The sequence below is a fragment of the Amphiura filiformis genome, chromosome 8 (genome assembly GCF_039555335.1).
Source record: "Amphiura filiformis chromosome 8, Afil_fr2py, whole genome shotgun sequence".
Lineage (NCBI taxonomy): Eukaryota > Metazoa > Echinodermata > Ophiuroidea > Amphilepidida > Amphiuridae > Amphiura > Amphiura filiformis.
Window position 1 is genome coordinate 23,516,026 of NC_092635.1, and position 15,972 is coordinate 23,531,997.

The following is a 15,972-nucleotide window of genomic DNA, read 5'->3' on the forward strand; positions in this document are numbered from 1 at the left end:
CTCTCAATATTTTCATATGCCAGTTTGCTCGAGCCCCAATCATGCCATTTAAATTATAATTTCTCGAGCTTGCATCGTTTATTTCCGATCCTCGCATATATTAATTTGTGTTTCGCATTGTCTTACGCCCTGCTAGGGTGCAGCATATAGGCCGCCTCCTTCTTCATTATTTAATATATAATTGGCCGCTGAGACACAATGAGAGAGTTATCATGGGGACTTAAGTTGAGATTGCCCGAGTACCGACTGTGAACTCAGGTAGTACAGTGGTAAAGCTCTGGACCGGTAATCCAGCGACCGGGGTTCAATCCCGCTGAGTCCTGATTTTTCTCTCTCAATATTTTCATATGCCAGTTTGCTCGAGCCCCAATCATGCCAGAAATCAAAGTTATTAGTATTTTTTCGACAAAAGAAACCATCTGACTCGCCAAAATTCAAATCTGCGACAGAATACAGCGAATTGGTCAGGAATATTCTAGACCAAAATTTACCCTCAAAAAGATAAATTTGACAACCAACACTGAAACCGAAGGAAATGTAAATGTTCTTCTTTCCTTGTTTTGTTCAGAAACGAGGTCTAGTTGTTTAAATACGGATGTGTTTTTGAAGTTCATATCACTGCAAAACAAGTTTTCCGCTGAATTTTTTGATCATGTGACAATGTCTCATTTGCAGAAACATAGCGTTGTTGTTGAGACTGCATCAACGTGCAATGTTAAGAATATTGTGAAATAGTGTGAGTTTCGTAAAAATTATTAATGGGACAGTATATACTGATGATGGGCATGAGAGAAAGTTAATGTATGATAATAATGTAATTAAATAACATTATCACTTACAGTCTACAGATACGTAGCTTGTTATTCATTCCAGATTCATGTGGAGTAACCTGCATGCATTCATTAAGTATTATAGTTCTGCATGGTGTGGATTGGTCAATAATATTTTTATTCCTATATAATGGGCAATGATCGAGGTCCAACACCCTCTAACCTTTTCCAAACGCTCCAATATAATATGGAATGTATTATTGTAACATGACTTTGTCTAAATCTGTTTTTATATTAAAACTTATTACAATTTTGGTACTTGTTGTGTATTTTAGGATGGAGCCAAGTTTAAGTCATTTTTTGGTTGCCATATGATGCCCCTCCCTGGACTAAAGGACTCAAAGGTGTTCCATCTCACAAAGTTGAGGTAAGCCCAGTGTAAACACTTTAACACAGAATCTGTTATATAACACAAAATTCCTGGTAACACAAAATAAATTCAAGTCACAAGCATATATTTTATACATTATAACAGTCTGATAACACAAAATGCTGTTGATACAAACTAAAATCCATGGTCCTGACAATGTTGTGTCAACAAGGTTACACTGTATGCCAATTCTGGGCCCAAAAATAGGACCCGATTTCTTTCAAATAAAAATGTTAGCTTCTGGTTGAGACTATGATGCATCTTTTATATGCAAAAAGGAGTTTGTGATTTTGGTACATATAAGGCTAATGAAAGTCAATTCCGAGTTTATCGTCCCTTTTTTTTCCCAGGTTGGTGAGGTGACTTTTTCATTATTGACCTAAAGTGCGTGTTGATTTAAAGCCATACTCATACATGTTATTTATAAACATGTTTTTATATGGGCAGGGACTAGAAAAGTTAGAAAAGAGCCTGGTTTTGGTTCCAAGTTATAAATTTATATGTTTTACAAACAAAAATATATGTTTCCAATTGCTAAAACTGGTGAAAACACTGATACTTTGAAAATAATGAAATATTTTGGCATTTTTGAAAATTTGACGCGGGTGTTTTTGGTGTCCAAAAAGTGACGCGGGCGGGGGACGATAAACTCGGAATCGACTTTCACTCGCCTAAAAGTACACATACCTATACTATCCGGACAAACAGACTCTCAATTTCCAAGATCCTTGTCCCCAATTTCAGTTGTAAATATTTTGAGGGTGCTGTGGATGAGATCCCCAGTTTTAATTATTAGATTGATGAGACTGAAATTGGCTCTTTGTATACAACATACTGTCACATACTGAAAAAATTATAGAATCAAACCTTCTTGAGATTTCTTTACATATGGTACTAAGGCATGTTTGTTTGAGCTAAACATTTTAACTGTTCATTTGTTTCTTTATTTTCATTTTTATTTTCTATTTATTAACTTAATCTGCACAGCTAGCACAATGTAACACACCTATCCAGAGGTGGAACCTTCCTGGTGTGCCAGATGATTTTGAGATATTCATCAAGCGAGATGATTTGACTGGCAGTGTCCTCTCTGGAAATAAGGTATGGTGTGTAAATTCTTAAATAAACCACAATATTACTGTATATGTGGAAGTTTATAACAAATCTTTAACACTCACTTTTTTGTATCGAACAAACCCTTCTCCGTCATCAGTGGGTGGTAGCCGAATGTTGACTGGATGATCCTCTACCCCATCTGGAAATATCTAAGACTTGTTTTAAACTTTCACATATGTATACTACCAACACATATAAGAGCATTCATTCCAATATGTATTTTCTCTTTCAAGGGATATACAGTCATTTTGCCATCAATTTACATTTAAATTGACCCCTCACACACACAACACAGAATTAGGGAGTAGAACCGCATTTGAGATGACCATGCAGTCAGTCAATCAGACATACTCTTAAAGATGAAAACCAATTATTAGAGCTTGTCACACCCAAAGTTTTACACGTTCAAATATAACTGCCAGTGTATGATTGCAGCTCTATGCAATGGAATAAATGGCAACAATGCTGGTTAATTTGAAGGTGCTGTATTTTACTTAAAGAAAATGAAGAGAACATGTTTGAGTCTAAATTCAGTATCAGTGTCAGGGGTTTTTTTCAGTCACATAATAATACAAGAAACTTGTTTGTCTTCATGAAGGTAAGAAAGTTGGAGTTCCTATTTGCTGATGCCATCAAGCAGGGCTGTTCATCCATTATTACTTGTGGAGGCACTCAATCTAATTTCTGCCGAGCGACTTGTATTTGTGCAAAGACATTAGGAATGAAAGCACATCTTTTGCTGAAAACTGACAAGGTAAGAAAGTTGTCTGTGAATCTGTTGAAAACTATTTGACATCCTGAATTATAATTTTTTTTTTTTGGCTAAATTTCACCCAAATTTGACCTCAAAGATGGATTTATTAAGTCTTTGCCATATTCTAAATATGTATACTTTTTTATACTTTAGACCAACAGTTTAACAGTTATGAGGCCCAAAAGTTTACATCATTCTAGGGTTAAGACCAACCTTAAGGGACCATCAAGGTTGGTCACCTTAATCAACCTGAATGATCTTTACCCCATGCCTTCACATTCTGATTTACATTTTAGTTATCTAAAAGGCTAAAAGCTTCAGGTAAGGGATACCAGATTAATCCTTTTTCTCTGTTTTGTGTACTTTCAGGATCCAGCTGATGTTCCTTGTGCAGGTAATTATCTACTAGATCATATGGTTGGTGCTCATGTCTATTTTCTGCCAACAAATCTAGGATTGCATGAAGATGTATGGCCAAGGATGAGACAGCTTGCAGACACCATTGAGTAGGTAGAGATTCTGCCCATATCAGGGTTTTACTCTTTAGGCAAGAGAGGGCAATGACTCTCCTTATAGCTTCCCTAAATCCTCAGGAGAATGATGTGTAGGACACCTGTAATGTACAGGGTGTCCCAGAATGATCTGTACCGGAAAAGATGGAATTTTTTAGGTATGAAGGGCATGTTAAATGGTCATATTGTTTTGCATTTTAAGTTCTATATATATTTAGCTTTCTCAGATTTTTTAGATTTTAAAAAATGGACGTTTCTAGTAGAAGTTATAGAAGATTGCGTAAAAATGGTGAATTCTAAGTTTTGACAACGCAACCTATTTTGAAAATCTGTAACATTACTAACCGTTCAGCACAAAGTTATTTGGAAAAGGTTATGCAGGTATTTTAGTTGTGCCCTGTTCATATTTCCACTAAATAGCCGATATCTATCTATTATTTATGACGTTACAAAGCAAACATATGGAATTAAGGATTTGTGGCCTAATCCAATTCTCTCTTTAGCGGTAGTTTTAAATATAGTTATTGTGGTGTGAGGTCCATGTCATTTGAAATGCTTGCAGAGATCGAACTGGTTGTGGTACAGAAAAGACGACTCCTCAATTTACTGTACAGCAGCGTGGTTTCTTTCAAAAACTTACTGGCAAACCGGCAGCTATGTTGAGACGCAAAGAAGATTCATTAGACGATAGTGTATAACGTAAAAGAGTTTGACAAAGAGTTTAAAAGAGCACGGAACTGTCAGGAATCGGCAGAATGAAGCATCAGGTGCTCGTAAGACTGTAAGAACTAGAGCGAACATTGCAGCTGTCGGGCAAGCTTTAAGGGGCACCCCCAACAGTAGTTCTCGTCGAAATGCTGAGCCAAACATCCCACGTTCTTCATTTAATCGTATCGTGCCATTTTTCAAAGGTATGCGAGTCGTTTTTCATCGATTTTACATTATTGCAAGCCACGCCAAAACAAATAAAGGTAGCGTGCTGAAATTAACAGAATCAGTAGGAGACATGTCAAACATTATAATGCTGGTATCAAAAATAGATACACTGTCCGTCTTCTATTTTTAGTTATTTTTGCAAACACGGTACAAATCATTCTGGGACACCCTGTATTAATAGCCTGTTCAATACGCGCTTTTGGGGTTTCATTACCGGATGCCGATTTGTACCGACATTCCTTCCTACACTACAATATGGGTATTCATGGCTTACTTTAACACACAAATCACACATATTTTTGCGGTCACATAATTGCGATTGTTCTGCTGTGAAAATAAACTTTTGAGTCAACTTTTATTTTATGAGTAGGCATGCAAACTCAATACTCATATACTCTTCCCTGCCAGTTGCATATCAAATGTCATTACTCACAGGGTACAACTGGACTACAAGTTAAGGTGAAGTACACTAAAATAGTGCAGAAATATGTTGAGTAATAATAATTTTGTGACTAAATTTGCATTTTTCTCATAAAATAACTACACTGGTAACAAAAGTTATGCATATTATAGGAACAAAGAATCCAGATACTTCACTAAAATTTTATTGATTCAAGACAAGTGAATCATTATATATGTTAAGAAATGAGGTACATTCTAGCGGTACCTCTTTTCTTATCATAAATAACGTACCGCTTGTCTTGAGTCACTGAAATTCATGTGTATTAACTGGATTCCTTGCCCCTATACTATACATAACTTTAGTTACCAGTGTGTTATTATTTTTTGAGAAAAAAAATAGTCACAAATTTATCAATGGGTGTAGTACTACCTTAAATGTGCCTTATTTCATTTGTTCTAGACTAGCTTTTCCACCAAACTTGGGCAAAGCTTTGCCACTTCAAAACATCTGACATCACTCTTCTGAAGTGATGAGTCACATCTGCTATTACCCTTTGCTCAGGTTTGGTGCATATTTTTGAAATATAACTCAATTGATCTATAAAAAACAAAATAAAACATAGAAAACTTCTCAGTGCCTGCGTATGCATTTAAATTAATACAATCTATAACTATTTTCTTTCAAAATAGGAAGGAAACGGGTAAGAAAGCTTATACAACGCCACCAGGTGGTTCAACTTCAGTGGGTATGTTTGGATATGTCAATGCCTTCCATGAGATGACTAAGCAGGTATGTAGGCTTATGCCATGTCACCAGGTGGCTTACCATTGTCATCGGCAATGAAGTTTATAAATTGCTGTGTACACTGTTATTTTGGCTACATTATTTTTAAAGTTTTGGACAATAGTATTTCACACACCTACTATTGAATCAAATCTGATTCAGTAATAGTGATAATTTTTCCTCCTTATACAGAAGTTTTCTGGTAAGAATATTGAAGATATCAATGACATTTTTGTTAAATATGACTGAAGATTTTGCCCATTCATCCTCAAGAGTATTAAAATCATTGTGTCTGATCCACAGCCTTCTGTACCTTAAGGGTAACCACAACTTACTTAAAGCATACATACTCGCAGTGGAAGAATACAATGTAAACTAGTGGCAAATGGTGGTCATAGACCACAAACCTAGCTGGGGCGTGTTGGTATTGTGGAGGTATTTGACCCCTGCAAAATGTTCCACAAATGTTCCCCTGGTCATGAGGTTTGTTGTCACCGAGTTTTAGTCCTGTTTTCCTTACAGATGTCCAAAAAATACATTTATAAGATTTGACCTCTGCATGACCTTTGACCTGCCCCTGCAAAATGTCCCCCTGATCATGGGAATTGTTGTCACAGAGTTTGGGCCCCATACCCCTTACAGATATCAAGAAAATGAAATTATAAGATTTGACCCCAGATAACCTTTGACCTGACCCCTGCAAAGTGTTCCCAAATGTCCCCCTGATCATTAAGTTTATTGTCACCAAGTCTGAGCCCGTACCCCTTACAGATGTCCAGGAAATTCATTTCTAAAATTTGTCCTCTGCATGACCTTTGACCTGACCCGTGCAAATTGTTCCCCTGGTCATGAGATTTGTTGTCACCGAGTTTGAGCCCCATACCCCTTACAGATGTCCAGATAATGCAATTGTAAGATTTTTCCCCTTTAATGACCTTTGACACCAATTCTGTAAGCAAGTTCTAGGCGTGAGGTATAGCCGATGCATATATGCAAATGACATCATTGTACTATAAAATATGTGGCAGAAGAAGCATTTTGAAGGTATTTGGCTAAATACAGGAAATGCCCCCTTAATGACCATTTACCCCAATTCTGTTTAGACCCTATGGGCACTGGATATAGCCGATACATATGTGCAAGTTACGTAACTGTAGGGTGTAACATGAAGGAGGAGAAGCATTTTGAAGTTTGTTGCCAGAAAGAAGAAAGAAAGAAGAGGAATCGGATAGAAAAACAGTACCTAGCTCGGGGGGTTGAAAACCCCCCAGCTAGGTAATAATTATATTCTACAGTGTATTTCACATTATTGAAATAAATTCACATTAAAATCATTATTTTGACAATAATAAAAAGTAAAGCACAATGAAATCATTCTTCTTTACAGGATGCATTTGAATCTATCACTGATGTAGTCTCTGCAACAGGCAGTGGAGGCACAGCTGCTGGTCTGATTGTTGGCAATCACCTTACTGGAAACAAAGTCAAGTGAGTCAAAGTATGAGTGAGAGATTACTGGTGTAGCTCCACATTATTCTGTGCATCTTCTCCTATACAGGCAGCAAACTGGATCTTTCCCTAACCCAAATGTTATTGCATTTGCAAGACTAAGTAACTAGCTATAGTCAGAAGTTACAACTGTTAGATATAGTTTAGACTACTTATACCGTTATTTTTCATACTATGATACTTATCAAGAGAGGGCTGTCTTTATGTTACTGTAAGATTGGAGTTCGCTCCCATGTTGTCAATCAGGGTGGAGCGATCACTGGATTGGGAGCATACTCATATTTAACAGTAAAGGGAGCCCTCTCTTGTGGGGAAATGTACTTTTATTGGGAGCGGTGTATAGGTGATTTCGCAAAGCAGACAGTGGTATCCTGGAGTGATATAGATCCAGATTGAATGAATTGAAAATGACAATGTACGTGAAGCAGTGGTTAATACTTGACTTTAGTATTGCCAAGATCACACAAAATAATGCTGAGATCACACAAAATAAAGTGAAAAATAAATAAAAAAGACCAAATATCGACCAAATAGTCTAGATATAGTTGTGACTCTCGACTATTTTATTTCAAAAAGTTGGACAATATTTATAAGTGCAGCTAATCTATAAATTTTGTAATTTTTTGCTACCAATTATACTATGTTTATCTTTCTTAAGGTCTATTATATTAATTATATTTATTTTTATTATATCTGTTGTTATCGGACTGTGCGTTTTGAATGTTTGTAAATGTGTTGCTTGCATCAACCATTTTTGTGACCATTATACCTTAAATAATTCATGCATTATTGTGACATAGTTATCCAAATTTTTTATTCAGATTGTCACAAATTACAGTAGTCTGCTACTGTGTCTGTCAGCTTCACGTAATCATCATCAGGGGCAGATTTAGGGGGGGGGCGCAGCCGGCGCGCGCCCCCTCTTTTTTTCTAGCAAAGGGCGCTGGCCTAACTTAAAAATACAAAAAATGAAAGAAATTTTTAAAAAATGAACAAATTCGGCAATGAACAGCAAACATTGGACCAAACCCGTTGAGTTTTCGAGGGGTAACCCCCCTTAACACAAAGTTTTTGTCGTCGACCAAAAGGCGCCCCCTCTATCAAAAATTCCTGGATCCGACCCTGATCATTCATCCGTTGTCTCTTGTCACATCCTTGTGAAGGTGCCTCTTGTCACATACTACTTTATGTGATGGGTTTAAAGGCATCACTCATCTGCACACATGCAGGTTCCAATATTGATTGATCAATCACATCTTGTACTGAGATCTATGAAGGAAAGTATATAATTATACAATTGTCCATTGCTTCAGGGCCATCGCTAGAGGGCGGTATGGGGCTGACACCCTCCCCCCTACACAGTTTTTGTCTGCAAAAATTGACTTGTCGTCAAAATCATGTGTTGGCAAATTGCAAGAATCATATAAAAGATTAATGTGTTACGAAAGTGTTAATGTTATAGTAGTTACTAATTTAAAAAAATTCTCAAAAAAAAATTTGACCAACACCTCCCCCCCCCCCCACATTTTAAACATGCTGTACATCAGCATAGCTTTGATATGTGTCAAAACAAATTTTAACCAACACCCATTGTTTAGTGTTGTTTTCCCTGTAGAGTTCATTAAAAAAAAACTAAAAACTAAAGAGGCACAAGTAGTTTCTCCAGATGGAGAAACTGATCTGTTTGATATACTTGCTGGTGTACTGCAAGGAGACACCCTTGCCCCATACCTCTTTGTGGTGGTTTTGGACTACGCATTGAGGGAGGCAGTCGAAGGCAGAGAAGAGCAGCTTGGATTCCAGCTGGAAAAGAGAAGAAGCAGACGAATAGGACCTGAAGTGCTAACAGATTTAGACTTTGCAGACGACATAGCCCTACTTTCAGAGGAAATCCACTAAGCACAAGAGCTACTGCTAAGGGTTGAATCATCTGTTGGAAAAGTTGGCCTCAAAATGAATGCTTCAAAAACAAAGTTCATGTCTTTCAATCATAGTCAAGAGATATCTATGCAGACAAACAATGGAACCAAACTAGAAGAGGTGAGCGACTTCAAGTATCTGGGTGCATGGATGGCTAGCACGGAAAAAGACGTAAAAACACACAAAGCAGCTGCATGGAGAGCATGTAACAGCCGCAACAAAATCTGGAGGTCAACTCTCCCAAGGAAATTCAAGACTCTTTTATTTTCTGCTACCGTCGAATCTGTACTAACCTATGGATGTGAAGCATGGACCATGTCTCCCAGACTATGTAAAGAACTTGATGGTTGCTACACAAGAATGCTTAGAGCAGTTTACAACATCAATTGGAAGCAGCACATCACAAACAAAGAGCTGTATGGTGACCTACCGAAACTTTCACAGAAGATCAGAGAGAGAGGAGGACACGTTTCGCTGGGCATGCATACAGAAGCAAAAATGAGCCTGTAGCCAAGCTGATCCATTGGACACCAAAACATGGAAACAGAAAACCTGGTAGACCCCCTCTAACATACGTGGATGTATTGAAACAGGACACTGGACTGGATGTTATGGATTTGGGAACGGCCATGCAGGACAGAAGGGTTTGGCGTGCTGTTGTAGTTTTAGGACACCACTCATCTTAAGCAAGTAAGCAAGTAGAGTTCATGATGAAAAACCAATATTATGTAATACATATCCAACATCTTATGGCATATTGCTTTGTTTTATTTTACAGACTCCATGGTATGGTTGTGAGTGACACAGGACCTTTTCATCACAATGAAGTCAATCAGATGTTAAGAGATGTTGAGCTTCAGAAGGCTGATGGCAGTGGCCTGACATCGGAAGACTCAATTAACTTGCTAGATGGCCCTATTGGAGCTGGATATGCCTTGTCATCTCAAGATGAACTAGGTACGGGGATCTTGTTCCTACTAAAAAGGTTCAGATTCAAAACTTCAGTGTTATTGTAATTCTGAAGCATCCCTGAAGGTCTTAGATCTTTAGATGCTATCAACATGGCTGTACTTGGGCTGCAAATGCGATATCATAAGATGAAGTAGATATATGGGAAGTACAGAGATTGTGGTCCTTCCCAGCAAACACAAAACATTTTTGAAAACATTCACAAAAGGTATTTAGAGGTTGCCAGAAAATGTTTCAATGGTGTCATTTAAAGAGTATAAACATTTTAATAACATTCATTTTTGAAATCTTGCTGCAGACCATTTTAACTTAATGTTATGCAAGTGTTAAGTTGACAAATATTTTGTGAAAATGTTTGCAAATAGCATTTACATATTCATGACTTTCTCTAACCGGACATTTAATGCTATTAAAAACGTTTTGACCAAAACCAAATAAATGTTTTAACTACTTTGTATTTACTGGATTGTGCCCCTATTAGTGTTCATAATGGAAAATCCAACATTATGAAATAATTATCCAAGCTAATACAAGTACCATATATGTACCAAGATATCTTGTCAACACTTTATGTTAACATTATGTTAAAATGTTTTGCAGCAAGATGTCAAAAATGAATGTTATTAAATCATTTGAACTATTTAAATATCATCCGTGGAGGGTTCAAATTGATCAGCACATGTATTCAAACCATATCACACTACACTGAAACTGGAATTGCTAATACCCTTCAAAACTGAGTAGAAGGGACCACAACTCCTTTCCTCTTTTCTTTCAAGCACCTCTGCCCACAATTAGGCATGAGGCCTAAAAACCCAGTTGTTGCATTGTTCTTTCCTTGGGATGTTAGGCTTAATCTTCAGTGTTCATACAGATTTTATGTTCTCCTGTGATTCTTCGGATAAGGTGTTAACTAAAGAGTTGAGTTATCATGATAGCTCTGTGTGTAATGCTATATCTGACACATGGAGGGACCAAACTAGAGTACCTCTGATATTTATAGGGAAAGGCAGAAAATCAAACGATAATTGGCATCTTTAAGCTTGATCATTAAAATGTTTACGCATATAGGGCTTATACTGTCCGGGATACTGTCTTGTCACTTAACTTGCAGAATAAAAACAAGCATACACTTAAAATTTATGGTTTTTTTGGGGTATAGTGCAAAATAGTTCAAAATATTCTATTTTGCCTTCCATATGTAACACCCAAACAAAGAAGTGTCCAGACTCGGTCTAATCTCGTAACTGCATCAGACTTACAGTTTAACTTTGGCCTTACTTTAGGTTTGGGAGGCAAAGATCATAGCTAATGTACCATACTACTGTACAAAATTAGATGCCAAAAAGTACAGACATATAATATATTTTTTTTACAATTACCAATTATTTCCTTTCATAGAATTTATACGAGATGTAGCCCAACACACAGGCATTATATTGGATCCTGTCTACACTGGTAAATCTGTCTTTCATCTCGTCAAGCAGCTACAGACCAATCCAGGAATGTTTAAAGGAAAGAAGATTATCTTTCTTCACACAGGTTAGTTCTCATCTGCAATCTTGGAAAAAAGTCCTTGGGAACGCTTGACACACTCTACCGTAAATTCTGTCCAGAATTTCTTATGATCATGAAAATGACGTATATTGTGCTTGGAACAAACATGACATCTACATCAATGATTTACCCTTCCCCATCAATCAATGTTGGACACATTGGGAACCCGCTAGACATTGGCATTTCTCAACATTGCGTGGGGGAAAGAGGGTGACAGTTTTCGGTTATTTACATGCAAGCGTTCCAAGATTGTGGAAACATCAGGAATCCTTATGCATGTAGTAATGTATATCAGATGTTAACGTCATGATTATACATTCATGTTAGATGTCCATTTTTTGTATGCATAGATATAATGCAGGCTGTCTGTTTCAAAGCTACACTGTTGTCCATATGGGCTTCTGTTTCATCCATTTTCAAAATAAAGGGATTTTAGATGCAACATGGATTTTAGATGTTTCTTTTTAAACTTGCACTCAATTTTGATGGTTTACAATGTGAATGAGGTGAAGTTTTTATATTTACTGCAAGAAAACTGGCTTATTCACTATCTAGGTTTAATCAAACATGTTATGTATTAGCATGAAAAAGCTCATCTGTATTGGTAATCCATTTATAGAAAGATTTTAACTCTTTGTATTGTATATGTATGTATTTTGTTGAGTGAGTGAGAGACTAAACAAGCAAGAGATAGAGTGGAGGAGTGACTGTTTGAATGATAAAATTTATCAACTGATTGATGAATTGATGAAGTAAACTAATACCGAGTTATATAGTTGGTGAGTGCAGTTGAATGTTTTAATCTTTCTACTTCTAATACTGAGTTACTGGTGGACTGATTGATTGATTGATTCTTTTCAGGGGGAATGTTTGCCTTATTTGATGGTCGGATGCAAGATGTTTTTGCAGAAGCCAGCCAAAAAGTTACTGTATGGAAGGAATTTACAGACAAAGCACCGTTGAAGGTGTGAAGACTATATTTGGGAATTTCTTCAAGAGGTAGTAAGAAATTTTTCAGCCTAAATGCTGTTTATCTGAAATAAGTAAGGACAAGATATCATTGTTTGTTACTTTTCATTTTGTTGACGGATCCTTAAAGAACTTAAAGACTAAAAAGCAAACTTACCCTCAATTAGAGAAAAGTGAGGGTAATAAATTTTGTTCCATTGGTTTCATTTTCCGATATTATAATTTGATCTCATATACATCCAGCACCTGCTGATGTTTGTCCTTTAACATGTCAACACATTCCTGGTGCTCTGGGGTCAGCTGGGCAGGGCAATGGCATGACATAATGCCATTGATAAGAATAGTAGTTGAAAGTAGTCTCGGCACTGGAATTGCTGGAGGGCATATAGTATGTTGACCCAAGTCCAGCTGGCTATGATGACAGGTTGACCAGTGTATTTTTAAGACTAACTTTCATACCCATGGCAATTGCCATGGCAACTAGCTGTCAAAGCTGAAAAAAGCATGCCTTCAAAAGTTCTAAGGATATGTACATGAAATGTATTGTATTTCATGCAATAGTATTCAGAATGCGTAAAAATAGTTAGATAGTAATTCTATGCCAGAAATAATAGACATTCTATACCAAAAGAGTTGCCTTAGCAAATAAGATGTATCTTTGTACATATTTTTATTTCTGTATTGAATCACCTGTATTACTTAATGAGATTTAGGGAACAAACCAAAATATCGATGACGTCCTATAAACGAAACTAGTTTCGTTTAGGGGGGAAGGGGTAAAAATACTCGATTAAGTTTGTACAAAAACATCGGTCTGAAGAATATGTCATTATTATTATTATGTCAAAATTTTCAACATTTCTTTATTACGTTTCTGGCAGTGAGGGAGGGGGTCGGCTGAGAAAAGACACTAGTTACGTTTATAGGACGTCATCGATCTTTTGGTTTGTTCCCTTAGTTGGTACAATAATCTCTTAACATAATTTCATGAATGGGAGTGTCCTTTCAGAAATATGACTATATGAGTGTGCAGACAAGAATGCAATTTATATGAATAAAATTATATAGTAAATTGAAAAATTCCAAATAATTTAATTTGACCCTGGTTTATCACCTCATTAATTTTTAGTTTTATGGTTTGTTGGTATCTCATCAATGTTATTTTTGTTGGGATGTGTTCATTTTTAAATGTTTAATATAAATCATGATATTCATGAAAGTAAAGTGACAATCACCGTTATTATTTAATGCGATATGTTTAAAAGAAAACATTTTCTGTATGTATCGTCGGTGAACATGTCAGTCAAGTTTTATATGGATTTCAATCAAAATTTCCTATATCAATATGGCCTATCTTGTCAAAAGCTCATAATGTGACAATAATAACTATGGATTTAACTAATTAACAATATATTATTCACAACTGACCTAAAGATTAAAGTTTGGACTCAAGTTAAGTCAAGTACTTTTAACTAATTAGAGAATTTGACTTGAGTTAAGGCAAGACGAGTCATTTACCCGCACAGACTCAAGTCGCTACAAAATGATGACTGAAGTCAATTCATTGACTTTATAGTCATCACACTCTCTCAGTCAATGTGTAACACTGGATCTGACACCAATAGTAACATTTTACTTGGTTACCTGTGGGATTAATACAAAAGTAGACAGCCACTTACTTTTATGTGACAATCCACTCCTCACCTCAAAAGTAGTTATACTCAGTTTCATGGCTGTATTTGCATAGTTCTTATTCATTGTAGTTTGCTTGTCTTCCACTGATATTTTGCTAGATGTATTGTAGGCTTTGAAAATGACCTTTTATTGATATTAGTGTGAAAAAAGTTGGAAGTATTATTTAAACGTTTTGAGCATAATTAGTAATAGAAAGTAATGTAATGCATTAAAAAATGTATAAATTTTTTATCTGTTTTTAAAAATGGGCATATAGCCTTAAATGTAATCAGTAATGTATTTAGTGCCAATTTGTATTTTCATTTATTTCGTCCAAAGAGATAATCTCTTTGATTTTGTCTGAGAGGAAAAAGTAAGTTTTGTCATTGATCAGAATTCTGTACTGAAATTTATTTTTGAACCATGTGTGCTTATTTCCAAGCAAAATACTGAAATATAATTTTTGTAATTGATTTTTTGTAATTCTGGTTTCACCTTATAAAAAAGATAAGGAATGATTCCCAAACTTCCACCATACTATTTTTGTTATGAATTGAAGAGAGAGACAACTAATGGTTTAGTGTACAATAAATCATCCCTATTTAACCTATGAAGTGCTGCAGGTGATTTGTTGAGCATGAGTAGCGATCTAGCTTTTTAATAATTTTTTTATCTGTCAACAGAGGACAATTACACTGATTTTTACAAGTTAAACGTTCAGTTTATATTTGATTTGGCCATGCATACCGTAAAACCTCGTCTACAAGCATAATTATATAGTGTTTTTTTAAGAAAGCTAAATTAATTCGAAACAAGCGTAAATATGCCATTACAATAGATTGGTCATAAAATAATACTTGTTTGCATATGCTTGGATCCGTAATTTATTTTCTCAAACTCCATAATGGCGTCTGGATTAATTTAGCTTTCATCAGAAGCACTCTATATGCTTGTAGACGAGGTTTTACGGTATGTCATGATTGCAACAGTATTAAAAGATCATGGTTATTAATTATTTATGATGCAAGTGTCAAGTTTAGAGTATAAACTGAGTATGGATGGACCCTGTACCAGTAGCTACAGGTTGGGCAAGAGTCTATACTTTATTATTTCTTGTAAGTACAAGTGTATTTTGAAGAGGGAAGTAGGCCTTGAAGACCTTCACCAGATAATGGTTATAGAGATATATATATTATATTTGTTGTGTGCACCAATTTGTATATTTTCCAGCAGTATCATGCAAGTAATAATATCAGGATTTTCCTTGTATGTGTCCTCATATTGGATGGACTTAGATCCATCCCAAGATTCAAATGTTATTTGTCACTGAAAATTTACAGAAAAGACCTTGGGCCAATTGGTTAATAATATCTTTAATTGACTATCCAGTTTAATGCTCGTTAGCCTGTATGTGCTGTAATTTCCTATCCTATATTTTCACGAACATTTTCATTGCATCATAACATTAACTGTTACCATGATTACTGGTGCATTTTCTATGTATATTGTATATTTTATTTACATTGTGCATTATACATCTCAATATATTTGGCAAGGTGAAATAGTTTTTACTTGAAAAATGTCCATAATATTTGACATATATGATGTCAATAAATAAAACTACATCGAAGTAGAACGTTTACAAAAGCCTCTTTGATTAAAACGGTGCA

The 15,972-nt window shown here is 35.8% G+C and overlaps 1 protein-coding gene across 1 annotated transcript; it reads left to right on the top strand.

Annotated features, from left to right (window-relative positions):
* Window positions 1-1,122: 1,122 nt before the first annotated feature.
* LOC140158820 (uncharacterized) lies at window positions 1,123-13,661 on the top strand (the record flags this gene model as incomplete). Its single annotated transcript, XM_072182048.1, has 9 exons — window positions 1,123-1,197; window positions 2,188-2,301; window positions 2,915-3,070; window positions 3,440-3,576; window positions 5,611-5,710; window positions 7,092-7,192; window positions 9,912-10,090; window positions 11,504-11,644; window positions 12,521-13,661. Coding segments are annotated over 9 exons (1,113 nt in total), but the record flags the coding sequence as incomplete, so codon positions are not given.
* Between the last annotated feature and the right edge of the window lie 2,311 nt (window positions 13,662-15,972).